Below are 27,499 nucleotides of genomic sequence, written 5' to 3'. Positions count from 1 at the left end.
CCCCCGCAGGGCACTCCGCTCTGCGGGTATGAATTTACTGGTTGTCCCGGGCCCACGGGATGCTCGCCTGGCCTTGACCCAGGCCAGGGCCTTTTCAGTCCTGGCCCCAACCTGGTGGAATGAGCTCCCAGAAGAGCTAAGGGCCCTGTGGGATCTACCAGCTTTCCGCAGGGCCTGTAAGACGGAGATCTTCTGCCAGGCATATGGTTGAGGCCAGGGCAGCTCTCCCACAAATCCATCAGAGGATCCCCTCCAATATTGAGATCTCTAACATCGAGATCATTGTTAGATCTATTGTATTGGTGCCACCCTCTTCTGAATATTATTCTCCCCACCAGGCTGAACTTGGGGGGAACTCAGGTAACTAATATCAGAATTGTGACCACCGCCGTTTATATGTTATATGTAACTTTTGTTGATGTTAATTGGGGTTTTGATGGGGATTTTATTGTGTTTTAACTATTTATGTTGTAAACCGCCCTGAGACCTGTTTGGAGAAGAGCGGTCTAAAAATCAAATAATAATAATATTATTATTATTAGTTGCGTCCCAGCCAGGTTCAGTAAATGCACTTCCTGGCCTGCCCCCTTCCTCCCAAGCCATAGTACTTCCAACTTGGAGGGATTGAGTGTCATATGACTGCTTAAGCCATTCAGCTATGGTTTCCAAACATCTGCCAAATGGTTCCAGAGTGGAGTCTGGGAGGCCACCAATCAGGAGCTAGAGCTGGGTGTCAAATGGTAGCAGTCTGAGTTTCAGGACCAGAATAAACAATGGACCCATAAAGTTAATGCATGATATCAACATTTATCTATGTATTTGAGAGCTAGTGTGGATTAGGGTGCTGAACAAGAACTTGGAGACCAAGTTTGAATTCCCCATTTTGCTGTGGATGTTTTCTGGGTGACCTTGGACTAGTCATATACTTTCAGCCTTATCTCTTTCACAAGATTCTTATTTTGATGATAAAATTGAGAAGAGACCGTATAAGCAGACACTTCCTCCATGCACTTGTACCAGGCATACAGAATCCATATCTGAATATGTAAAGCGATTCACAAGCCAGTTCTCAGTGAAAAAGGCGAACTAGGCGAACCATATTTGTGCTTGTTCTTCTTACCTGTATGTTCAGTCAGCGTACTGAGGGGTCATGTGTACAAAGTTGTTCATGTGCTTGAATAAACACATATGTTCATTCGTATCAGAATAAACACCTTTATATATAAGCCATACTTTTGGGGTGTCAGGCTGGGAGCATCATTAAGATCTGCTAGTACATGGTAATCATTTGTATCATCTTTATAGTGCATCCTGTTTCAGTAAACTTAAAAGAGGTGCTACTCTGAATATCTACTTAACATATTCATAGTATGATTTTTCCCAGTGTTGCCATGAGAGAGGTGGAGGAACTGATCATTTCATTATATTATAGGATATAATTTAGTCACTGCTGCTGCCCCCCCCTTCCCGGTGCATGTATGCATAGTCATCAGCAGATTGTATTTCTTGAGTGAGTAAAAGGTGAAGAACTGGACGGAGATGGTAGGCATGCACTAACTTATTACAACTTGTTGCTCTGGCTTTTTGTGTGAATGACAAGGGGAGGAGAGAAAACAGGGCGGTGTGGTAAAGAATTATGTCCAGTATGATGATTAAAAATAGATGTTGTCCTGCCCATTATTTCAATATATACTTGTATACAAAAGCAGTATGTATAGAATTGGTTTTCTGAATAAATTAAAATATTCATGTGACTCTGAATATTTAGAATTTGTTCTTCAGTGCACACCATTTTATCAATAGCTGGTACCTCTAACCCGCCCTCCCCTAAGGGTGATATTTAGAAATATTTAAGACATGGAAGGCCATACATTAAATACAATAAAATTATCATAGTTCTCAGGAAACCGGTTATTTCTTGAGTTCAGCTTGATTTATTTCATTACTTAATTAAGGGCTCCAGTTTCCTTCCTGATGCACACTAAATACAGCACACAGAAACTCAGTTTAAATAAAAATTTAAGTAAAAATATTTAAGCAAGCCATGTGCCAATAGCACCGTAGCTCATGTCAAAAATCTTGACCTAGGCTTACACTTTTATATTTTAACTGCTAACTGGAAGAAGGCAAACACTTGTGCTTTCGAACTAGTAATGTGTTGCCCAGCCAGCCATTCTGCTTCTTCTGCTTATGACTAAAGGGACTCTCATCTCAATATACAGAGTCAGAAAACTTCTGAATACTGAATTCCAGATGGCATGTCAATGCTGTACAAGACAATTGTTTTGGCTGTTGTATAAAGAAAGCTGGACTAGAGTACCTCTGTTTTGAACCTGGTAGAGTAGAATAGTACATGTTTTGAACCTGGTAGAGTAGAATAGTACATGTTTTGAACCTGGTAGAGTAGAATAGTACATTTGTTGGTGAAGCTTGATGAATTGGAGCTTGGATCTGGTGTCATAAGAGAGTATTTGTGTAACTCCAGCTTCCTCCCCCTCCCCTGCTCCTCTACTGAGTGCTCAGCGAAGAAAATGTTCTGTGTCATATGGGGGAATTAGATGGAACATCTAGGTCCTTCTTGTTCAAGCAGAAAGCATCTAGGATCGATGGTACTGCCCAAGAAGAAGGGACAAAAGACAACCATGGCATCCCCCCCCCCTTCCTTTACTATTTTGCTTTTTCTAGTTCTTCCCCCTGTTACCCATTGAGTGACATTTCAGATCCTTCACAGCATCTGCTTGGGCCTTGGATCAAGGTGTAGTTTTTGTTGCTTGTGATACAAAATGTAAAGATGAAACATTTAAACAGCTCTCCAAATCTGGCATTTACAGATCTAGGCTTAAATCTGTACATTATCCAAAATGTGTTTATAATAATAGCAGTGTATTTGGACACATATGCCTTTTGGCTATTGGGAGAATAGGATAATATAGGATTCTTTCTGTCCTGTAGAGTTAAGGAGAGTAAAAAAAATCATTATTGGACTGTGATAATTTTTACTCTCTTCCGTAATTTCAAGGTGTATAAAACCCCTAGAATATATTACGAATAAAGCAAATGTGAAATCGTTATCTATTGTTACTCATAATATTTGTGATCAGCCTTGGGGGTGGAGAGTATTCTCCACCCCCAAGATGAGAGTCCAAGATGGAATAGGGCCAATCAGGGTGTGGCCAGTTTCGCTAGCTGCACCCTGATTGGCCCTCCCTCTCCAGCTCCCACCCTCCTTCCCTGGAGACTAGCCACTTTGCTCTCAGGCACCAGAGAGAGAAACACAGAGATACAGAAAGCCCTGCCAAACCGTAAACGACCCTTGTTTACCTGCTATGGCTCCTGCTGCAAGAGAGAGAGAGAGATCTGTGCCTGTCGGTATCCCCTGGGATACCCATTGCATTCCTGGTTGCAGTGATCTTTCTTGCTAGTATAAAAATAATTTTCATGGATGTGATGCTCTAAAGAGTTTGTTCCTGATTCCCTTTACCCTGAAAAAGGAGGAGGGTTTTTATACCCCACATTTCATACCTCAAGAAGTCTCAAAGTGGCTCATGGACACCTTTCCCATCCTCTCCCCACAAGAGATTACCTTGTTAGGTAGGTGGGGCTGAGAGAGCACTAACTGAACTGCTTTGTGAGAGCAGCTCTAAGAAAACGTTTCGTAGCTCAAGGTCACCCAGCTTGCTGCATATAGAGTAGCGATCCCCAACCTGTGGGCCGCAGACCACATGTGGTCCTTCGACTAATTGGAGGTGGACCCCGAAGGACGCCTCCCCCCCCCCCGGCCCTTTACTTCATCCCCCCCCCCAGCCCTTTACAACACACTTCATGGCGTGTCTGTATCTTATTTTGAAGGGATGTTTAAACATTACCATAGCAATCAGAGAGCGTTAGGGCAGTGGTTGAGAGTAGAGGAGTAAACTAACCCCCCCCCCGCCTCAGTAAAAGGCGTTGAGTGGTCCCCAGCGTTGAGTGGTCCCCGGTGATAAAAAGGTTGGGGACCACTGATAGAGAGGACTGGGGAATCAAACCTGGTACTCCAGATTGGAGCCTGCTGTTCTTAACCACTACGCTACACTGTTAATTAAGATACCCTCCAGCTGGAAAGAAAAAGGGCAATTTCTCTTTCCCTAAAAGTGAAAGCGTAAAGTATGGAACCTTGGAATTCTAATTGCTTGTCACGGTGTGTTTCAAAACATATATTGCAAAAACAGTGGGTGTGAAACAAATTAGAAAATAGCATGCTAAGTGAGTCATTCATTATCATAAGAATACGTACATAATACATACATAATTCTGTCACTGTTGTTTAAATACTGATTAACAAGTTGTGAGGTTAAATACTTAATTATAAGTACACCATTAAATATTTTATTGGGTAAACAGAGCTGAAGTTTTAACCCCCTCCACCCAATAATTATAACTTGCCTCAGTTGTATTCTGTAAAGAAAGCGTGAGAGTGACTGCTTCCTGTGGTTTAGTTTTCTTCTGTCTGTTGTTTCATATACTAGGAGAAAGATAAGTTAAATAAGTTAAATATAGGATACCTATTTCTCTATTCCATTCTCTATAGAACATCATTTTAGATACAATTACTCTTGTTTAATTATAGGAAATGTGTATAATTTATGTAATCTGTAGTGAATAAGTAGAAAACTAATGTTTAGCTATAAAAATGGTGATGTTGAATTAATGTGTCATAAATTGTAAAGTAATCCAGGAATAATTTCAGTTACTTTATGTTACTGAATAATTCAGATCTTGGCATGATCTTTTTCCAATAATACTGTTACTACATTCTTTTGGGGAAGGCACTGGCAAACCACCCCGTATTGAGTCTGCCATGAAAACTCTAGAGGGCGTCACCCCAAGGGTCAGACATGACTCGGTGCTTGCACAGGGGATACCTTTACCTTTACCTTACATTCTTTGGTTTCAGAACTTTTTTCTTAGTGTCAAAGCATATATTTCTACTGCAAAGCAAGGACTTTTTGTATTTTTAAAATTACTTACAGGGTTTTTTATTACAAAGGTGTGTGGAATTCTTAATGTGATCGGTGAAATGCAGCTTGATTAAAATACATTAAATGCAATTTAGAATGAATGGTAACAGGAATAAATGGGAGAATGTAAAGGAGTAAATGGGAGATTGTAAGGGAGATATTAGAATTTTAAACTAGTTTTTTTTTCAATCTAACTTTAAAAGAGAACTTCTTACAATCATAGTTCTAATTTTAAATTGTTCTAATTTTAGATAATCAGTACCAAATGAGGAGGAAAGGAAGATGTCATCGAGTACCTTCAGCACGGCATTCTTCTTCTCCCTGCAGTATTAAACACTCTCCTACTAGAGAAACTTTGACTTATGCCCAAGCTCAAAGAATGGTAGAAATTGAAATTGAAGGTCGGTTGCATAGAATCAGTATCTTTGAACCCTTGGAGATTATATTAGAGGATGATCTTACAGCCCAAGAGTTGAGTGAATGCAACAGTAATAAAGAAAATAGTGAGAGACCACCAATATTTTTGAGAACAAAACGACATAGAAACAACAAAATTAAAAAGAAAAACGAAGCTCTTCCAAGTGCACATGGCATTCCATCTACAGCAAGTATTCTTCCAGAACCAAAAGTGCATATCGTTGAGTATAGTCCACCTTCCGCTCCTCGAAGGCCTCCAACTTACTACAAATTCATTGAGAAGTCTTCAGAAGAACTTGATAATGAAGTGGAGTATGATATGGATGAAGAAGATTATGCATGGTTAGAAATAATTAATGAGAAGCGAAAGAGTGATGGAGTCTCTGTTGTATCACAAAATATGTTTGAATTTCTTATGGACCGTTTTGAAAAAGAGTCTTACTGCGAGACACAAAAACAGGGTGAACATCAGTCTTTAATTGATGAAGATGCAGTTTGTTGTATTTGCATGGATGGAGAGTGTCAGAATAGCAATGTAATTCTTTTTTGTGATATGTGTAATTTAGCAGTGCATCAGGAGTGTTACGGGGTGCCATATATACCTGAGGGCCAGTGGCTTTGCAGACAGTGTCTGCAGTCCCGTTCACGGCCTGTAGATTGTGTACTGTGCCCAAACAAAGGAGGTGCCTTTAAAAAGACTGACGATGATCGCTGGGGACATGTTGTGTGTGCTCTTTGGATTCCAGAAGTTGGATTTGCCAATACAGTTTTTATTGAGCCAATAGATGGAGTCAGGAACATTCCCCCTGCACGATGGAAATTAACATGCTACCTCTGTAAACAGAAAGGCGTTGGTGCCTGTATTCAGTGCCACAAAGCAAATTGCTACACAGCATTCCATGTTACATGTGCTCAAAAAGCTGGGTTATATATGAAAATGGAACCAGTGAAAGAACTGACAGGCAGTGGCACTACTTTCTCAGTTAAAAAAACAGCATATTGTGATGTACATACACCACCAGGTTCTGTTCGGAGACCTCTGAATATTTATGGAGAAGCTGAACTGAAAAATGGTCTCTATAGAAAAGAGGGCTTAGCCAAAACAAGGTCTGCATCAAAAATCAAGAAAAAAGCAAAGAAGTCCAAGAAAGCAACAGCTGAACCCTGCTCTGTTATGCCTGCAGTGTCTGCTCCATGTATCCCTCCTCAGAGGTAAGAAAAAAATAATTAAAGATGCATTAGCCACATTGTTGTCATTTGTCGGCTTATTTCCTATGGAATAAAATTGAATATACTTATGGGAACTTTTCGAGTAAGCAGTTATTTGATGGTCTGCTTTATGCATTATGTTAAGAATATTTTCAGAATATTATACATGAATTTCTCTAGAGAAAAAAGAAGGAATAGTTTTCACTGTCTCTGTTGATGGTCCCACACATTGGGTAAAGTTTTCCTTATTACTATCTCCAGTGAGAAATAGTCATCTTTCACCAAATTTCTTGTGTTATTGAGGATTCAGATTGTGAAAGCAGAAGCTACTTGAATTACTGTTAGGTATCCCATGATGAGTTTACTTCAAAATTACTTCTTCTGACATGGTGTTAAAATTGCACCCATAAATATGATCTCTGCTTCTGTTTATTGTTATTAAATACAAAAGCCCTACACATAACCTTTTTCCTCCAGAACTTTTTAAAAAGCCTGATTTAATTGGTTAGTAGTGTTTCTCTTCTCAGATACTCATTTTAGGTGGAAGTTGGTTTTCTAAAATGTACATTTAATTGTCAAATAAATTGGAAAAGGATCTTTAGATGCAGTACGTTTTGTTACAGGATATGTATTTTTAGTGGTGTCTAAATGTTAATAAAAAGATTGAGAAATTCTTATGTGCCGAAGCTGCTTGTTGTTTTCCAAGATTTGAGACAGGAACTTCTCTCCGAAGGATTTACTCAAAGAGTTGCTGCATACAGAACTGCTCTTGTATGATAGATTGTCATCGTAGATATTACGTGTGTATAAGCCATGTTTACTGCTTCAGCTATGCCTTTGAAAATTTCTGAGTGGCGGTGTAATGTTTGCTGCACAGTTGGGATTTGCTGTTTGACATGATAGCTACCAATAAAATAGCCTTGATGGGATGAGGATGTACCCAAACTCGTAATAATAAGTGACAAGGTTTATCCCCAACACTCATATACACACATGCACAACCCATTTTAGAATGCATGATGAGCAGGTCTATATATTGTGGCAATTGACTGCTAAATATAACTTTCAGATTGTGCTATAATTATTTATTGTTTTCTGCTTTAGAGCATTTTCTGTAAATGAGATTTCTGGATCATTTTAAAAGTTTTTTTCCTCTATCCAGCAGTGCCATCTTCAGGAATGTAATATTGTGTCATATTGCAGTGCTCTTCGAAATATAATGAAAAAGGCTAAGAAAAGTATAGTGCCCATTTCTTTATGTCTAGATTCTGAGATAATATATTTTTGGCCTAGAGTTCTTCCTGTCCTGTATTGAAGAGGCTAAACAAAACCAGTAACATTCAAATGTTGGGAGTCTACTACTAAGACTCCAATCTTAAGCCCACTTATTAAGTAACAAATCTTATGGAGTAACATATTTTGGATTCCTATGTAAATCTGTGCTCATAATTAAAATATTCAGAGTGTCTTAAATATTTGGTTTATCTGAACTTTGGAAAAATACTGCAGTTTCAGTATGTGAATAATTTTTAAACAATGTATGCCAATCTTTTAGAACAGCTTTTGTAGTTATGTAGTGCTGCAGTATAAATGGGTAGCAAGAAGAGTCTGGTGATTGCTCAATGCTGTGTGCAGACCTTGAGAGCCTACTTGCTGTGTTAATCTCTTTGTATAGAATTAATAATGAAGGTGCTTGACTTAATAAATACTAAGAGTGCAGTCATGTCTTTAGCTCATTGATTTTAGTCGGCTTATACTAGAACAACTCTGCATATGATTGCACTGTTAGGTGTGTTTTTGAAAACTGTGGCGTCGAGGCTGAATACTATTGCTTTACTCAGCTAATAATCCCTCCTTCCCCCAAAAAACACCCTGAAATATTTAGTTGTCTGGCCCAGGAACCTTCGTTTCCCACCATCTCCAGTGGAATCCTTTTATTTTTGTGTATGTGCCATGATGGAAGCAAAGATAGGAGAGGATTAATGCTTCTTCAGACTTCTAGCCTGTTTCTTGGATGCCTGTAGTAGTGAAGAATTATATCTAGGTGAACAGGTCACAGAACAGGGATTCTTGTGCAAACTGGAAAGGAGTCTGATCTTTTTCTAAAATCAGAGTATTAGTGGGTCAGCTAGTGTAACTTAACAGCAAACTTAACAGCAAAATGTGTACATATAATGTGTACATTGATATATATATATATATGTATATGTATATGTATATGTATATGTATATGTATATGTATATGTATATGTATATGTATATGTATATGTATATGTATATATATCAAGCCAGTTCTGGCTTTATTGAATCAGTCCATCTTCCAGCTTTTCCTGGCATTTTCCCAGTTACTCTTCTCAAATGAGATCAAAGTATATTAACCTCAGTTTAGTCATCTATAGAGAGTTCAAGCTTGATTTGAATCATAGAGTTGGAAGGGGCCATACAGGCCAGCTAGTTAAACTCCTGCTTGATGCAGGATCAGCCTAAAGCATCTAGGATATTTGATTTACTTAGTTGTATTTTTGGCATTGTACCTGTCCATGATGGCTGTAAAACTGTCATCCAACACTACATTTCAAAGTAATCAACCTTCTTCTTGTCAGCTTTCTTCATTGTCCAATTTTCACGCCCCTACATAGTAATCAAAAGAATCTCTTGTGGTGCAGGGTGGTAAGTCAACCAACATGCTGTCTGAAGCTCTGAGCATGAGGCTGGGAGTTCGATCCCAGCAGCCAGTTCAAGGTTGACTCAGCCTTCCATCTTTACCGAGGTCGGTAAAATGAGTACCCAGCTTGCTGGGGTGGGGGGTGGTAAACGGTAATGACTGAGGAAGGGAATGGCAAACCACCCTGTATTGAGTCTGCCAAGAAAACGCTAGAGGGCGTCACCCCAAGGGTCAGGCATGACTTGATGCTTGCACGGGGGATACCTTTACCTTTACATAGTAATATAGAATACTACAATATGAATTATCTTGACCTTGGTTGTCAGTGACACATCCTTACACTTAAAGATATTTTCTACATGACTGCTCTTTCCAGTCTCCGTCTCCTTCTGGCTTGGGGGCCAATAGTTCTTCTGCTAAACAACAATCTTCATCCATTGGGGGGGGGATCACTTTGTCAGCAGGCATCTCACTTAGAGAAAGGGGTCTTTCAATCTAATCCTTTATTTTGGGCTATTTCTGATAAGTCACAGTGTAACTATGAAATCAGATTTCTCTTTGTGGGCTTTTTGTTGTTGGTGGTCTGCCCAGTTGTTCATAGCACCCTGAATCAAAAGAACTATACAACTAGTTCCGTATACCTAAGAGATTTGGATTTATCCCCCCCCCCCGAATTCTTAAGAGAAAGTTCAGAAACAGTTTATGATACAGGATGAGAGTTTGGCATTGAAAAGAGTAACAGCCAAGATCTGTAAGAACTTTGATATTTAAAGTAGTCCATATTATTATAGTCCAAAATCTCTCTTAGAACAAGAAAAAATATTTTTTTATGTTCAACCTAAAATTAAATACTGACAATAATCTTTCATTTTCTTCATGTTTTAGATTAAATAAAATTATGAATCAGGTTGCCATTCAACGGAAGAAGCAATTTGTTGAAAGGGTTCATAGTTACTGGTTATTAAAAAGGCTGTCTAGAAACGGTGTTCCTTTATTAAGAAGACTACAATCTAGTTTGCAGTCACAAAGAAACACACAACAGGTATGTATGTTCTGAAGCATAGTTTAAGCTATTGAATATGAAATCTGACCCACTGGCTTTTGATATACAGTACTGTAGCACTTATACTGTTTTTATACTTATACTATTTTTTTCTTTTTATTTTAAAGAGAGAAGATGATGAAGAAACACAAGCTTTAAAGGAGAAGTTGAAATACTGGCAAAGGCTACGCCATGATCTTGAACGAGCACGATTGTTGATAGAACTTATACGAAAGCGTGAAAAATTAAAAAGAGAGCAAGTACGTAAATGACTTTTTATTAGGAATTTAAAGTTGTTACATCAATAGCCAGAGGCAAAATAGAGAGCACTTTCTTAATTCTGCTGTTGAATGTTTTAAGGCTTCTGTTGTATCAAATCTGGGAAAACAGGGTGGAAACAGTTCCATGAAAATTACTGAAGCAGCTGTGGTAGGAGAAATCATTTGCTGACTAAAATTTTAAAGAGGCGCTGTAGGTCTTTTAGGTACCATCCAGAGTTCAGTAGAGGGGTACAGCATTTGAGTCAAGGAACATCTGTCATCTCTGTGAAAGATCTCTTGCTCCTTATTTTAGCCTTGGTTAAGCATTGCATTGGCACCAGTTTGTAATTGGTTTAAATACTGAGTCTCAGCTATAGTTGACATGAGGGTAGGAGGGGAACTGAGACAAGGGTGTGTGTGGTCCTGTCCTGCAACAATTAAGCCCTATAATTAATGTGCTCACTAGTCCCATTTAAATTTGTACTTGCCATCCAAACTTAAATTATCTTAAAATTTTTGTGCATATAGATCAAGATGGGTAGTTGTGTTTGTAGCAGTAGAAAAGAGCAAGAGTCCATTAGCATCCTAAAAACTAGCAAAAATTGTGCCAGTATGAGCTTTGGTATCTTAAGAAGTGATCAGTGACTCATTGAAACTCATACTCTGCCACATATTTTTTATTGTCTTTAAGGTTCTTGTGCACATAATGAATCATTAATTGAGAGTTCTAGAGTATGACCATTTGTCTTTTTATAATTAAGTAATGCTAACCTACATTTTATTGACTTCAGGCCACTAAAGATTATATGGGGGAGACATTTGTGTGATGAAATATGCTAATTCTCTCAATTTTTTGAAAATTTATCCTGGTCATTGTGATGTATTATGTGTTCTGTCTTGCTGCCTGTGTTACTGTGGTATTATAATGTTACAGTTTTGCTCGTATGCACACTTGAAAGTGGAAATTACTTCTGATTAAAATTGTTTGTGGAATCTATTTTTATGGCTGGCATGTTAAATGCTTGTTTTTGTATTTTTTAGTATTTTTTAACTTTTGCCCCCCTTCTGTTTTTGTTGTGTAGATCAAAGTGGAACAGGTTGCAATGGAGCTTCAATTAACTCCTTTTACTGTACTATTGCGTACCGTACTGGATCAGCTACAGGAAAAAGATTCTGCTCGTATTTTTGCCCAACCAGTTAATCTTAAAGAGGTGAAATATTACTTTTCCTGATACAAAATATATAGTTTACTAGCATTTTGCAGTATAGCTTTTAGTTTTCTTGTTTTGAGAAACTAACACTTAGATACAAAAACATATAAGCAAAAGTCTGTGTTTAAAATGGAATAACTTTTTCCATTCTCCTATCCCCTCACCCTCACACATCATTTAAAAAACCCAAACCCTAACCCAGCTCCTAATATTTAGAGAACTCAATGAAAATATACTTTCAGATTTTTTTTTCTGGTAGTGTTCTTTCGTCCATTTCAGAGAGCTTTAAAATAGAAGGGAGGGTAGTAAAGTTTGGAAAGCAAAGCTCCAGGGCTGAATCTGCACTTACTTTGTTTATTCCATTGTGGATCCTGCTTGAATCCAGATCAATTTGAACTCGAGTCTTCCTCTATACTCCCCCCCTGCCACTGAAACAGAAAAGTGTTCTGCATGTAGTTAGGGAAGCTCAGAAGGGGGGGGGGCAAGCACAGCAGGAGCCTTTTTTTTTGAAGGGGGTGGGGAGAGGATTGGAGACAGCAGAGGAGGGAGAAAAAAAAACAAAAGGCATATATCTGCAGAAAGAAGTTAGGGCTTCTGGAACTTCTGCCAAGAGAAGTTAGGGTTTCCCCTTTAAGGCAAGCTTAAATGGCTTCTCTACCACAGAGGCTCAGCAGCAAGTTTGGAACAGGCAGAGATCTGCATGCTTTCTCATGCCCATTTTTCAAATCTTGAAAGTTATATCCACTCTAGGATATTGCGGGGGAAAGTTAGGGTCACTCCAGATCAATCATGCTTATTGCAGAGGGAAAATTTAAATCAGGCAAAATCAAAATGGAAATCACATTCAGTGGAGACGGCAGGGACTGAATCGAACTGGGATTGGAATAAAAGCTCCGTGCAGATTCCGTCCAGGTTGACAAGAGACACTAAATTAAATATTTTCATTCGAGTAATTAATACACAGATCTATTTTTCTGTAGAGAAAGCAAACAACTGTAAATTTCCAAAAATAATTCACATTCATTGTCATTTTTGTAAGACGGAATCTTTCATTTGTGCTGTATTAAGTCATAAAGAGAAAAATGAAGTCTTCATGTCTTTTCTTTTTTCAAAATTGCACTTTAGGTTCCAGATTATTTGGATCATATTAAACATCCAATGGATTTCTCCACCATGAGAAAACGGTTAGATGATCAAGGGTATAAAAATCTTATTGAGTTTGAAGAGGACTTCAACCTGATTATTGATAACTGTATGAAATACAATGCAAAAGACACAATATTCTATAGAGCTGCTGTGCGGTTAAGAGATCAAGGAGGTGTTGTTCTGAGGCAAGCTAGACGAGATGCTGAGGCAATTGGCTATAATAATGAAACTGGAATGCACTTACCTGAACGGCCTAAACTTGAATCTCCTCCACCTTTCTCATGGGAAGATGGTAAGGACACTAAATGGTTGGATAACTAGGCAGATTTTCAAAATTGTTATTTGCAAGACCCATGTGCATCATTAAGTGAGCATGTTGCAAAGGTTGTATATGTTTTCCACTGTACAGTAGTACCCTCCCATGTGTCATAGTTTGTATTTGAAATTGTGGTAAGAGAGTTCAAGAAGACTGACTGTGTAAATTGCTTTATAGGGGAGAGCACTGGTCTATGTAAAGCCTCCCCTCAGTTTTACCTTGTAGGCATTGGTATTCCATTTGCAGTAGAAAGAGTGAGAAATATGACACCACTAAAGGCTAGTGTTGATAGATTTGTCCCATTATTTTGTGCAACTCTTCTAGAGGTTGATTGAACTCAATACTGTGCTCTCATTGTTTATGGAGAGTTTAATGCTTTGAAATCAGTGCACATGCTGCAACTTCCCACTTATTCTGTTTGTTTGGGGTGGGGGTTCGGAGTGGGGAATCAGAATGAGAGCAACTGTGGTGTGGTGGCTAAGAGTGTCAGAGAAGTATCTGGAAGACTCAGGTTCAAATCCCCACTCATGCCATGAAAGCTCACTGAGTGACCTTGGGCCAATCACATTTTCTCAGCTTAACCTACTTCATAGGGTTGTTGTGAGGATAATATGGAGGAAAAGAGACTGGTGTAAGCTGCTTTGAGGTCCCATTGGGAGATAGATGGGGTATAATTAAATTAAATAAGATTTGAGCTATGCGTACAATAGGTTTTTTTCCAGTTGGGGTGGGTACATTAAACCCTTCCTAAACTCAGGTACCTCCCTTGCTTCTATTAAAAGGACATGTATTCATAGCAAGACTAATGTTTGCTTTACTTAAATGAACAGTACTGATGTTTTGGAAAATTTGCTTCTGCAGTTTCTCTAAAGATCTGCTCATGAGATTCCAAGAAAGGGCAAGGCTTAAAACTATACCTTTGGGCTACCATCTTTTAGTATAATCCATAGTTAGGAAGTCAAACACATTCATTATCAAGGAACTGTCAGGAAGGATGTTAAAGTAAAAGGGCATTTAGAAGATAATGGTCATGGAAGCAATGCAGTTAAAAGGAATAGGGTGAATTTTGCTTACAGAAAATAAAAACATTGGAAGTTAGCTGGTATATACTTTATTTTTTTGTAAGCAAAATATGCTTTATTTTTTATTTGGCTATAAAGTAAGACGTCATAAAATCATGAGACACACCCAAAAAGAAGAGGATATATATAAATATTACAAAATACCAACCAAAGAATAACCAATCTTTGTATATAGCCAGTGTAATACAACTGATGCTTTTGATGAAAGCTCAAAGGCTGAAGTAGGTTCAGTTCTCACTTGGTTTATTCCCAATTCTCCAAATTCTGACAAGTTATCCAGATTGTAGTGTTTTGAACTCCATTCTTTGTCAGATTTTAATGATAAGACAACATCCAATGAGTATAGACATCATTACAAATACCATTGCCAGTAAGTCCTACACAGTGGAAATACCGAAATACATAACATTGAGTTTCCTAAAGAATTTATAACCTAAAACAAAAACAACTTTTGACTGTTACAATCTTGAGAAGCACATAAACATAATAACAATTATTGAAGTACACTTAGAGTTGGCCTGACTATATTGCTTGCAGTGACAAGATAGAATTCTGCAACTTGGATATTCCTAGTACAGTATCCTTGTGCTGTTTTTAAGCTGTGTTTTTGCTGTATTTTAAGTACTGTGAAAAGCATTTTTTGAAATGCTTGTGTTTTAACTTTAGTGGATAAATTACTGAATCCTGCTAACAGAGCACACATGTCTTTGGAAGAACAGCTGAAAGAATTGTTAGACAAACTTGATCTTACGTGTGCAATGAAATCCAGCGGTTCTAGGAGCAAGCGAGCAAAGCTCTTAAAGAAGGAGATTAATATGATCCGCTGCAAGATAAGTCAACAACATCATCAGCCCCCTCAGACTGAATCAGGTATTGGAAGTTTTGAAGAAGAAAATACAGTATTAGAACAAGAAGGTGAAGAAGAAGGTAAGAAGGCTGGTTATACAAATATGACTAAAAGTAGATAACAGCACAGTCAAGGATTCTTTGGGGGTTGGGGATGCTTTTTATTATTTGGAATTCTTATAGTTTTAAACAGTTGTGTAATATCTAATTGCAATACTAGAACTACTTAGTTTCTTTTAAAAACATTCTTAAAATCACATTGCTTGAATTGCAAGGAATCTGTGTACATTTGTTTGGAAGTAATCCAGTTGAACACAGTCAGACTTGACTCGGAGTAAGCATTCTGAGGATCAAATTGCACTCTGGCTGTGTACTGCAGAGATGGTGAGCTTTGGAAAATAACACATTGTATAGAGCTGTGCTGAATTTCTACCTGTTTGAGGCTAGTGGTGAAGCTCCAAATTATTTCGCTTTGAATAAGAACTCAAATTTCTTACTTTATGGTAATGAAAGAAGTAGGGATATCCTGAATAAACAAAAAGAAAATGGTACCTTAACCTGTCAGCAAGCATTTTGTTGTCTGTTAACTTGTTTGTGCATACACACATTTGTGTGCATGCGTGTACACTCACTCTCAACTGTAAATAACCCCAAGCTGAAAGAGGTACATATGAATGGAAGCAGTAGGTAAACAGGGATATGAGAATAAATTCACATGACTACATAGCACAGTGTTGCTTTCAGTTATTCTCCAACTGTCATCCTGCATAGGACGTATATGCAGAACTGCTATCTTTTTTTTTAACCAGTAGCTTCTCCCTTTTGCACACTGGGAACTGCTCCTGACATTCCTTTAGCATAATTGCTCATTTAATGTAAGGGCAAGCCAGCTAGCCATATAGCCCTGGAGATCATGGAGATCTTGATTTGTATGAACTTAGTACATCTGTTAACTCCAATCTTCTGTGTTCTGATATCTTTCTCTTTATTTGGAAACATATATCCAATCAGATATTATACATGGAATCCCCATTTCAAAATAATAATTTACAAAAACCCTGCTTTTTAAAAAAACAATTTTTGTCAGTGATGTTTTAAAAAGTAAACCTTTGCAAAAGAAAATTGAAATTGTATGAATAATTTGTCTTTGTTAATTTCTTTTACATATTTTTACACAAAACACCTCACTTTTTAGTGTGGTATGACACTAATGTTTAAGAGGAGCACCCTCAGGCAATGCAAGCTATTTTCAAGGCTGGTTGGGGAAGTGACTTAGAAAAGCACCCAATAGTAATTGAAGGTGTTGGCAGAAAACTCTTAAAGAAGTAGATGTTCTGTTGCCCTTCTCAGTTTGTGTCATTCATGAATATTTGATCTTGAGTAAGGACATTATGGTATTGTGTTTTAAAAAAATCAAACAGCAGGCATTCATACTAGCATGGAATTGCTGTGAATGTCTCAACTGGCATTGAAATAGTATGGAGAAAGTGGAAAAGTGGGACCTGTAGAGCAGTGGGTTTTCTTCCAGATATTCTTCCAAATAATACCTGTAAAATTTTCTGCTAAGTATCAGTTGCCGACAGTAAGTCTCAGTTCAGCTGTAACTGTGAACCATACATTCTTGCTGTTCAAACAAATCTGGAGGGAACTTCAACTTCATTCATGTATTCCTTATTCTCTCTCCCTTACATAAGCAGGGCTAGTGCTGGCCAGAGTTTTCCAGTTAGGATAGTAGTATAGCCTGGAAATGGAAGTAACTAGTATATTTTTGGCAAATCACATAGTGTGGGAGAAGGGCAAAGCTTGTGCTGAAATGAGCTTGAAATTCCTTCCAGGCTTTTTTAGGTAGCAGTGGTTTGCTGCTATGTCTGAAACAAGCTTATGGATTTTTTTTTCTGAACTAAAAATGGTAGCTATAACTATAAAGATGCTCTGCAGTATCTATAAATATATTAATTTAGGAAAGTTTATAGGTCCCTATTAATTGTTGTAGTTTAGGAATACAAATGTAAAAATAATCTAGCAGAAACAGTTAAAAGAGTAAATTGTATGGCTATGCATCTTACTGAACAGTAAGTGCTTTAATAAATGTCAAATTATGAAATACAATGTAATGTAATGTGAAAAGTAATTTTAGGGGCTTAAATTGTTGACTTAACTCTTCACTGTCCACAATACAAGTGTAAGTCCTTTCATTCTAGAGTGACTTACTGTGGAATGAATGTGTTGAGGACTTTAGCTGACCTTTTTCATGCCCATTGTATTCCCCATGTAAATCCAGGCATTAACTAGGACAGATTTGTATAAAAGTCTCTATATGTAAGGTGGTATATTCTGTATCAAACAACAATACTTATTGTGGGCTACATATTTGATACTTTTATGTAGTAGCTCTTATAACTATCAGTTTTCAAAACTCCAACTTTATTAATTTTTTCAGGAGATAAATCTCCCCCTAAACTTGAACCATCAGATGCATTACCTCTTCCTTCAAACTCGGAGACTAATTCAGAGCCACCAACCCTCAAACCAGTAGAACTCAATCCAGAGCAGAATAAGCTTTACAAAAGAGTAAAATTTGACAATGAATTGTATAGTACTTCCATTCAAAAAGAAATAAACGGACACACTCCAGAACACTTACTTGACAATAATCTCAGTGATTCGACCGTTTCTGCTGTAGCTGAGTCATCAACTGATGTAAACAGACGTACATCTGTTCTCTTCTGCAAATCGAAAAGTGTAAGCCCCCAAAAGTCTGCAAAGAACACTGAAACCCAGCCAACTTCTCCACAGCTAGGGACCAAAACCTTTTTGTCTGTAGTCCTTCCAAGGTTGGAGACACTACTGCAGCCGAGAAAAAGATCTAGGAGTGCATGTGGAGATTCTGAGGTGGATGATGAGTCCCCTGTAAAGCGTTTGGATACAGGTAAATGTTTTCATATTTCTTTTCAAAGACAACATGGATAAATGACACATTTAGTATGCAGATATATATTAATTAAACTGATTAAATAAATCTAGAACATTATGTTTGACAGCTTGATATCATGTATTGCTAGTGAATTTGTTTTATCCATGTTGTCTGACTTAGTATTGGAAGGTGTGAAAGGAAAAGTGGCTTGTGTGTGCAATGCTGCTATGTCTGCTCCCTTTCAAACTGTATGACAACATAGGCATTTCTTCTGTTTTTCCCTACTAGTAATTTTGAATGTCTACTGTCCAGATGTCATCTTGCATATTGTGTGCGTTGTCTTTTATCATAAGTAAAGTAATAATTTAATGATCTTTCAGAAGGCAGTTTAGGTGATTGACTTTCTAAGATATAGCTTCCCAGCTGATACTTTTTGGTTGTACCATTTCTGGCAACAGCCACAGAGGAGGAAGGGCATCTGTAGACTAACGTTTATGTTATAGCATACAAAAAAATCTGTTTATTTATGCTGTTAATCTGGGAGGGGAGAAGAACTGAGAAAACCTCTAGAATTTTGATTCATGTGTAAAACCAGCTGTTTGACTTTACTTTGTCTAAATATATCTTGATCAACATTATTGCCAGGTGGTCTAGATGTGCATATCAACTCCTGCATGCTCAAGGGTTTCCCTGCTGATTTCAAGAAGAAAAGTCCATTTAAATGGGCATTTGTATAGATGACGGAATGGATGTGGGGATTTCCTGGAGGCTGGAAATGTGTGGCAGTGCTGACTACAACTTGTCTAGGTTGTTGTCGATACTTTCATGTGATAAACGAACTATTCGTTTCTAAAAAGGAAAAATGCATGCACTTTAATTTGACCTAATTGTATAAGTACATATTTGCAGAACAAAGTTTACATGTTGTGAAGTTACCAAATTATATAAAATTCATTCTTGAAATACAAAATATAGTCAATGGTGTATTATCATCACTTTATACTTGCTTGTCAATATATCTTGATCAACATTATTGCCAGGTGGTCTAGATGTTTATCATTGTAACGGGTGCTGTTTATCATTTTAATTGACTGCTTACAGTTGGTGAATTTATCTTCAGACATCCTTGTTCCAAATCCACTGTTAACGCCCATCTTTAAACAGCCCGTGGCGCCACGGGCGCCACGGACTGTATAATTCGTTAAGCCCCCTAGAGGTGGGCTTTGTCTGTGATGAGGAAGGGTCCGGGTTGGACCCTTCCTCACAACAGACAATCGGAGGGACCAATCGGCACGCGCTTCGCGCCTGCCGATTGGTCCCTCCGATTCCCAGGCCGAGCAACTGCGAGCCGTGCGCAGTGCGGCTCGCAGTTGCTCCCGGTCTGACGCTGCGGGAGGCGCAAAGCGCCTCGCGCAGCGTCAGACCGCCGCCCGAGGGAACCCCCAGCAGTCGCGCGAAGCGCGGCTGCTGGGGATTCCCTCCTTGCCGGTCTGACACTGCGGGAGGCGCGAAGCGCCTCGCGCAGCGTCAGACCGCCGCACAAGGCAACCCCCCTTTCAAAACCCCTTTTTATAAAGGGGCTTTGAAACTAGTTAGGACTATAAAAAGACTAGTGAATAAAAATAAGACCACATCTAACAGGTGGTTTATACACATCTCTTCCATTTGTATTAAAAACTAATTTGCACAGTGTATATCCAGGTAAAATCAAAATGTTCAAGTAGGGAATGTTTAGGCACACTCATACTTTCAACTGGGTCCAGTGCAGTTTTAGATCTGATTTTACATGGGGCTTGGTGATCAGCATCAGCTGGAAACGGGGTGTTGTATCGCATGAGCTTTAATCAGAGATCTACTTGAGTGCTGTCATTTACCCTCTCTGGTTTTGTATCCACATTTTTTTCTCTACCTGAATGTAAATTCTTAGGTTGATTGGGCTGCGATCTGTATATTTAGCAGCAATGACTGTTCATTTGCAGCATCTGGTGCCCTGCCTATGAATAGGGTCACTGAAAATGTATCGCATATTAGAAAATTTCTTTGCTCTCTTGTAACTCATGTTATTGGAGGTGCTATCTTGAGTCACAAAGCTAAAAAACTTGCATAGTATATTTCTAAGAGTACACATGTTGTGTATTATTGCACTTCATAACATTGGTCCAAATAATTGCAGTACTTCTGTAATTAATGCATATATGGAGTGTGCAAAGAATTTAAATAAAATTCACCTGGCAGTTTATTGTACTAAATAACTGAAATATATTTTTGGGGTTGTTTTGATGGAAAATAGCTACTGGCTGATTATATCCTTTCAAAATTTATATTTTACAAATTAAACCCACATTTAAAAGAAATTCTTCAAAGAACCCTATCATCATAGCTTTCCTGCATCTTCTCATACTTCTCACTTTCAGCCGCAGCTCTTATACTAGGATTGCTGCAAAATTAGAATCTGTCTACTGAACAGTGGCTGTACAGTGAAAGACGGAATAATGATAAATTCAGCAAGAGCAAATCCTTTCGGTCCTATATTTCTAACATAAATTGATGTTACAAATTTTTAAATGTTATAGGATATAAAAAACAACATAGGCTATAGCCCCAGTCTAGAATATAGGGTTTTGTTGTTTTTTATATCAGTAACAAAGGAGTTAAAAAGTTGTAGCAATGGTATTTGCCTCTAGTTCAGAACATTTATGTGTATTCATATTTTATATCTAGAAACATCATAAAGAACTCCATATAATCTTGTGTAAAAGTCATTTCAGTCAGGAACTAAATATTTTCCTCCTTAGTTTGCTTTTTTCAAAGCCCTAGACATCTTGCTCAGTTGCCTTATTTTGTTTTTAGGTACCAGTCTTTCAGTCTTTACTTTCATTTGGTTGCATATGGTGAAGAGATTTCAACATGTCTACAGACTTCTTCAATTAAATGTTCTGAAATTTATTGTGAATATTAGTGATCCTTGTCATTGATGGGTGGGCATGAGCTGAACCTTGAAGCAAGATTCATCACAAATTGGGTCTACTGTCATGAACTTTGATGAACTTTTAAAGCAGTTCATAGTGGTTCATGGTAGTTTTTGGATAGAGCAGAAAGCAGGGGATTTAAAGAGATTCTGAGTCCCCTTGAACACCTGCTTTCCTCCCCTCATGAAAGCCACAGAAGCAGCTGATTGGCAGGGAGGTTCTCCCCACCACTCAGCTATTACAGAATGTCTTGTGTATTCCATTTAAACATTCAAGCTTTCTGTAAACTACAGTCCTTTTCAGTGGGGTTTGCGGGGCTTCACAAACCATTATTTGGTTTGGTTTGCAAGCAGACCTTGAACCTCATTTTCCAGGTTCATACCCTTCCCTAGTCACTGATGATTTAAAAAAATCTAGGACACATTTTGCTCTTTTTGTTTCGTTAGTATTCATGCAACATTTTGTTATCTGTTTGTAGAAAACATGTTATTGTGTTAATTAGAATTATAGCTTTGCTGTCATCAGTATAAGATTGACTATATAAAAATTATAGGCTGTCCACTAAACTGGAAAATGTTAGGAGAAAGATTGAAAGTGCCACATTTTGCAGTATTTCAGTAAAAAGTGTAAGGAAAGAAAAATGAATCCATTCTGTTAATACATCTCCATGAAAAAAAACAAATTTGCTTCTGTAGGTTTCTGCAGTATATAACTTGAAACACTTTCTTTCCCTTGGCACAGTTGATAATAACTAGGAAATGTAATTGACTGAGTATGTTTAATCTTTATTTTCATGGCACAGTAACACTAGGCTGATATCCAGTGCATAGATTCTAAAAATTTTCAGCAACAGTAGCTCATTCTAAATTTTCTCTTATTCAAACACTTAAAAAACAAAATAAAAAGTCAGTCTTAAAAATCCAGATCTGAAATGTGAACAAACTCCTCCATTTAAAAATATCAATTAAATCAAAGTCTATTTACAGTATTTGCTGGCGTATAAGACTACTTTTTCCCCCTGAAAAATATGCCTCCAAGTGGGGGGGTCGTCCTATACGCCAGGTGCACTTCAGTTGGGATAGACATAGTGGCCCATAGTACTGTACTGTAATGTAATGTAACAAACTCTATATTTTGAGTGGAAATGTTGGGGGGTCGTCTTGTACGCCCAGTATACAGTATACGCCGGCAAATACGGTAATAATGATGTTTTCTTTTTATTTCTATGTGTTGAAAGTTAAACTTGTTTCTTAGGTGTTCAGTAGTGCCCTGCAAGTCTCCTGAGCACATGATTCTGTTCATCCACAACACTCATTACAAAACGACAAGTGTGAACTGCTTTCTTTGCAAGTATCTTTTTTGTGGTGTTGAGGCATCTTCAGAGTTATCCAGGCTAATTTCCATAAGGAGGAATTAAGAGCATAGCCAGCTTTTAGAAATTTACAGAATAGATTAAGTTAGTCATTTTACTCTCATTGGAAGGAATTTTTGCAAAGTAAGAAGTCCGTGTTCTTGGTATCTCTTGTGACTAATGGCTCCTGATTGCTCTGCTGCTAATGCTTTCAATAATGAGCAGCCGATTCAAAGTGAAGACTGTTTCAGTCTCACTTGCAAATTTTATGTTAAGTAGTAGGATATGTGGAAGGTTTGCTTCGCTTTTGCTAATCTTGCTCTGGATACTACTGGGAGGATGGCTTATTTATTTACAGCACTTTTCCTTTCAGTGAGACTAAATGGCTTTTTCACTGTCTTCCAGGTTCTCATATTAACTAATATGCTGAGTATTTATCTATTTGGATCCTAATTATTTTCTATTATCCTGAACACGGACTGGAATTCAATGTAATGATCATTTTGGAACGCAGAAAGACAATTACATTTCAAGTAATTATTTTGGATCATGTTGGAGACACCAGCCATCCTTAAAACAAAATCAATATCTTGAACACTGTTGGAGGAAGTCTTTGATATATATGAACCTATGCTCTTCATTCAGTATATTTCCCTATCTCCGTAAGTTATAAAGTTGTATGTTACAATCTATGTGACATAATTTGTCGCAATTTTACCAATCCCCAGGATTCTTACCTCAGAAAATACTCCTTGTGGGTTGACTGGTTAAGAATGTTTCTTTCCCAGTCTCCATTCCTCTGTAAATGAGATTTCTTGGCCAGGATTTAGATTCCCTTAACTTGTGCATCAATTATAGTAACTACTTTCCCCCAGCTTTTGGTTTCATAAAATATGAGCATCTATGAGGAATATAGTAGTTACTAAAATTTCAATTTTTGTACAAGTGCTGAATGGCAGAAACTGGCTTTTTGGGAGTGCCTCCTTTTACTTGATGAACATACTTGTTTGCTGTATGTGCACTCAACAGTGCAGAAAAGGAATTATTCAGACAAGATCTGAGCCTCTTAAGAAGGCAAATCAAATTCCTAAATGCAACATTTGTATTTTTACACTTTTAGAGATCGTCTTCACTTTTCTCCCTTCTCCTCTTTCAAGATTTCTTGCTTGCTTTCTGCATTCTGCATTAAGTTTTGGATCACTACAGTTCATACAGAGAGATCAGTATCAAGTCATAGTTAGGAGACATGATCTGTATTACTTATATACATTTCTTTATTTGTGTACATATTTAAACTCTGAAAATGCACTCTTCAATTTTACTTGTTAGGGGTATATTGTCTTCTCCCACCCCACCGCAATTCAGAAATACTGCTGTACCCCACTGGCATTTCAAGTCTGTTTCATATGAAAACTAACAAGATCATGGATTTTTGTTTCAGCAAAATCTAGAATACATTAATTGTGAAAACTACTCATTAATTTATGCATATATTACTTACCTAGAGGAATTGTTGGTTTCATAGTCTCCCCCTACGCACAGCCACTTTTGTGGAAAGCCATAGTTTTCTGTTACATCAGAACAGGAAAATTATATTTCATGTCACAGTTTCTCTTTTGAATCCCAAAAGAGAAAAAAAGTGGCTTGATTATAATGACAAAATGTGTCTTGCCACATAAGCAAAAATAACAAATTAGCATGCTGGGATGAAAGGATGTGTGAGAGCAATTTCATAAAACCCCAGATCTCCTTGTTCTTGTGTTATTTACATATAATAATGTAAGGTTGTTGTGCAGGACACATTCATTAATAGGCAAGTTACCATTTCTATTTTAGAGGCTTGATTTAAAAAGTCCTCTAAAAACCAATGCTGTGTAGGTTTGGGGTTACTATATGATTTTCTCCTTTGTTTCTTTCTATATGACTTGCCTTTCAGGTAGCTTTTGAGCACAACCCTAGACCGCTTTGAAGGCTTAAATTGACAAACTGTGGTTGATGTGTCTCCTCCAGCTATGGTTCCTGATTTTTGGGTTGTCAGGAAAGTATGAATCATAGGGTGCTGGTTTGGACATTATGGTAGTTTACATGATTGTACTAGAAAGAAACACAGAAACAGAACGTTAATGGGTCTTTGAAAATAGAGGGCAAACTATTTTTAGGGCTTTGGGACAATTTATCTTTGTGCCAAAACGTGGAACAAGTTGAGGTAGTTTCGTGGATGCCCCTTGTCCTCAACAGCACAATTTCTGAACGTCATAAAGTTGCCCTGAATGTTGGTAGTTCTTAAGCTCTTCCGTTCACCATTCCCTGTCTTCTCTTGTGAATCACTATGTTGATAAAAGTTCTGTAGACAGTGTTAAATTGAACTTTATGATCACTGCTTATTGCTTACAGTTTGGTTTTCATTTTTGTGTATTTTTACTGTTTGTACATATATTTCTGCATCTCCAATGATCTGTTAAGGCTTGGAGTACTGGGGAAATATAACAAATGAAACTTCAGCCTGGTATGCGCTTAAATGAAATCTGCATAAAAGTTTTGCTTTGTTTTGAAATACTACAGTTTCTGCTGTGCAGTTAACAAAGACATTCAGGAGATAACAAACTGATCACTAAAGATCAGACAACCAAAGCAATTGTTTCCCTAGCCTCCTAGAAATTGTAGTGCCTGACCTCCTCCTTTACCAACTCCCAACACATGTGCACATGTTGAGTTATGGATAAAATCACTAACTTATTTTATTGTGATTGTGTTAGCTATGTAATGGTTAATTATTTTAAATGTCATGTCTGTTTGGCAAGGAATGTTTATTTGCAGAAGGTTTTAGTCCTTTAATTGCTAATGTCCAATAACAGCTTTTCACTAAAATGTCTGTTTGCTCTTCTGAGTCATGGAATCATTTTGCTTTGGCATTATCTTCCCATGATGGTCATATGCACAACTGTGAAATTTGAAATCTCCATGCTGCTTCTGATTTGTACATTTTTAAAATAGACGTTTGCATTATTAATAGATCTCAAACTATTTATTACAGCTTTCTTTGTCATAGTTTTCTGATGCCTAAGTATACTCCAGTGTCTGCTGTCCACAACTGTATATACTTTATTTAATAGGGCACTTTATTTTTCCATGCTGTATGAATATCTTTCCTGACACCAGAATATTTGGGTATAGGGCAGTGGTTCTCAAAATTCCTAATGCCACGACCCTTTAATACAGTTCCTCATGTTGTGGTGACCCCCCAACCATAAAATTATGCAAGTGTTCTTTCACAGAAATTAAACCGAAACGGACCAATGGTGTGAAGATCCATTGTTCATGATTGTATATAAATTGTTTTTTCCCTGGGGTTTCTCAGTTCTGCCTCTTGTCCCACTATACTGATCCCGCACTTTTCCGTTGCTCCAGACAGACAAATGCTCAATTTGATCTACCCTGCAAGGCTGTTGTGTAGATGATGTCCCCCACTGGCCAAGCTGCTTGCCCTACTTTGACTCCTGTGAAAGGGTCGTTCAACACCCAAAGGGGTCCTGACCCCCCAGGTTGAGAACCACAGGGAGAAGTCAGGTCTTTCCTAGGATTCATGTGTATCTTATGTAGTTCTAGAATTGGTTTCTCTGGACTTTACTGCCACTGATTTATAGACTATTGGTAGCTCGGGTTGGCCATTATGACCTTAATATAGCTTGATTAGCCTTATGCTGACTGGTATTTCTCACAACAAGCTTAGTTTTTTAGAAATGATACATTTATTTTATTTTTTTTATTTTTCGATTTATTCCTTGCCACTCCCTGGCCGGTTCGTGGAGGGTTACAGCTTCTTATAAAATCCTCACTAAAAGTCATTAAAAAAAACCCCAACATGGCGGAAAACTCACTCCCAACCCCCACTACTAGTAGGGTGGAGAAGGAGGTCTGATGATGTACTACTCAAACTCCAGGGGGGGGGCGCGTTGGTCTACCTCGCCAGCCCCAGCCTCATCCATAGACCTGGCGGAACACTGAAAGATCCCGCAGGGCCCGCAGCTTACCCGGGAGCTCGTTCCACTGGGTAGGGGCCAGGACCAAAAAGGCCCTGGCCCTGGTTGAGGCTAGGCGTGCTTCCTTGGGGCTAGGCGTGCTTCCCTGGGGTCGGGATCCTATTTAAGATACTCAAAGATACATAACTTCCATGTGCTTCCACTATTCACCATTTCTGAAACGGAAAAAAGTGGAAAAGTATTCATTCAGGTTCATATGTACAGCAGTACTGATGACCTGCAGTGACAATATATCAGCAGTCTTGATTGGTCAATAGTTGAACTCTGGTCAAAAATGTTTCCTTCTAAATTTTAGAACAAAAATATCAAGTTTAAAATGTAGTCCAGTCAATATTACTGTAAGTTGGATTTGTTCAATAATGGAGGCTCATTGACTTATGTGCAGCCCTATTTATGGCTTCATAAACCTCTGGTGCTCTAATGGACACAGTGTGCCCTTTTATCTCTTGGGATGATTATTTACGTAAAGGCTGAGATGTTGAGGGCATCATCTTTTCATTTTGTTCTGACAACTGTTCTGTAGAATGTGCAGTGTCACAATTTTCATAGTTTTCATGCTATATAATTATACTGTTGCAGTTGTAGCAGGAAAGTTTTCAAAGGCATAATATTTGCTTGCATGAGATTTTAGTTGATTTTGTAAGTTCTATCAGATTTTGTTCTAAATGTACTGTATGTTTTTTCTTAATAGTCTCTCTTATGTGTGTTTCAGTTGTATTAAGACGCTCTGTGTATATTGAACAGCGTGTGAAAATATCATTCACTTCCAAATCATATCTATTTCTCTCTTAACTGGGCAGGCCTTTCAAATGGTTTTGGAGATGGCAGTAAAGACTCAGAGTTAGATGACACACCAGGAAGAAAAGTAGAACCTCGTCGCCGTTGTGCATCTGAATCTAGTATATCTTCAAGTAATAGTCTTTTGTGTAACTCAAGGTAAAAGTGTGTTATTTTTAGTCTAAGTAAAAATCTAAACTGAAACACTGAATATGCTGGCTAAAACTGGAGTGAAATGTCTAAATTAAATGAGCATC

The 27,499-nt window shown here is 37.9% G+C and overlaps 1 protein-coding gene across 7 annotated transcripts in view; it reads left to right on the top strand.

Moving 5' to 3' along the window:
* BRD1 (bromodomain containing 1) overlaps positions 1 to 27,499 on the top strand; it is a 45,017-nt gene that overhangs the window by 5,039 nt on the left and 12,479 nt on the right. For 4 of the 7 annotated variants that reach the window (XM_077338259.1, XM_077338257.1, XM_077338260.1 and 1 more), the window contains exons 2-9: positions 5,249 to 6,626; positions 10,174 to 10,330; positions 10,459 to 10,590; positions 11,673 to 11,801; positions 12,927 to 13,239; positions 15,012 to 15,272; positions 17,632 to 18,120; positions 27,266 to 27,401. In XM_077338259.1, the coding sequence (XP_077194374.1) occupies positions 5,263 to 6,626; positions 10,174 to 10,330; positions 10,459 to 10,590; positions 11,673 to 11,801; positions 12,927 to 13,239; positions 15,012 to 15,272; positions 17,632 to 18,120; positions 27,266 to 27,401 (2,981 nt within the window). In that variant the 5' untranslated portion in view covers positions 5,249 to 5,262. Of the gene's footprint in view, positions 1 to 5,248; positions 6,627 to 10,173; positions 10,331 to 10,458; positions 10,591 to 11,672; positions 11,802 to 12,926; positions 13,240 to 15,011; positions 15,273 to 17,631; positions 18,121 to 22,830; positions 23,075 to 27,265; positions 27,402 to 27,499 lie in introns of those variants that run through there. The other 3 variants (XM_077338261.1, XM_077338262.1, XM_077338263.1) reach the window with 2 other exon arrangements.

Source organism: Paroedura picta, chromosome 5 (assembly GCF_049243985.1).
Source record: "Paroedura picta isolate Pp20150507F chromosome 5, Ppicta_v3.0, whole genome shotgun sequence".
NCBI classification, from domain to species: domain Eukaryota; kingdom Metazoa; phylum Chordata; class Lepidosauria; order Squamata; family Gekkonidae; genus Paroedura; species Paroedura picta.
The sequence above is the reverse complement of the archived record's forward strand: the minus strand, read 5'-3'. Positions and strand labels throughout refer to the sequence as shown.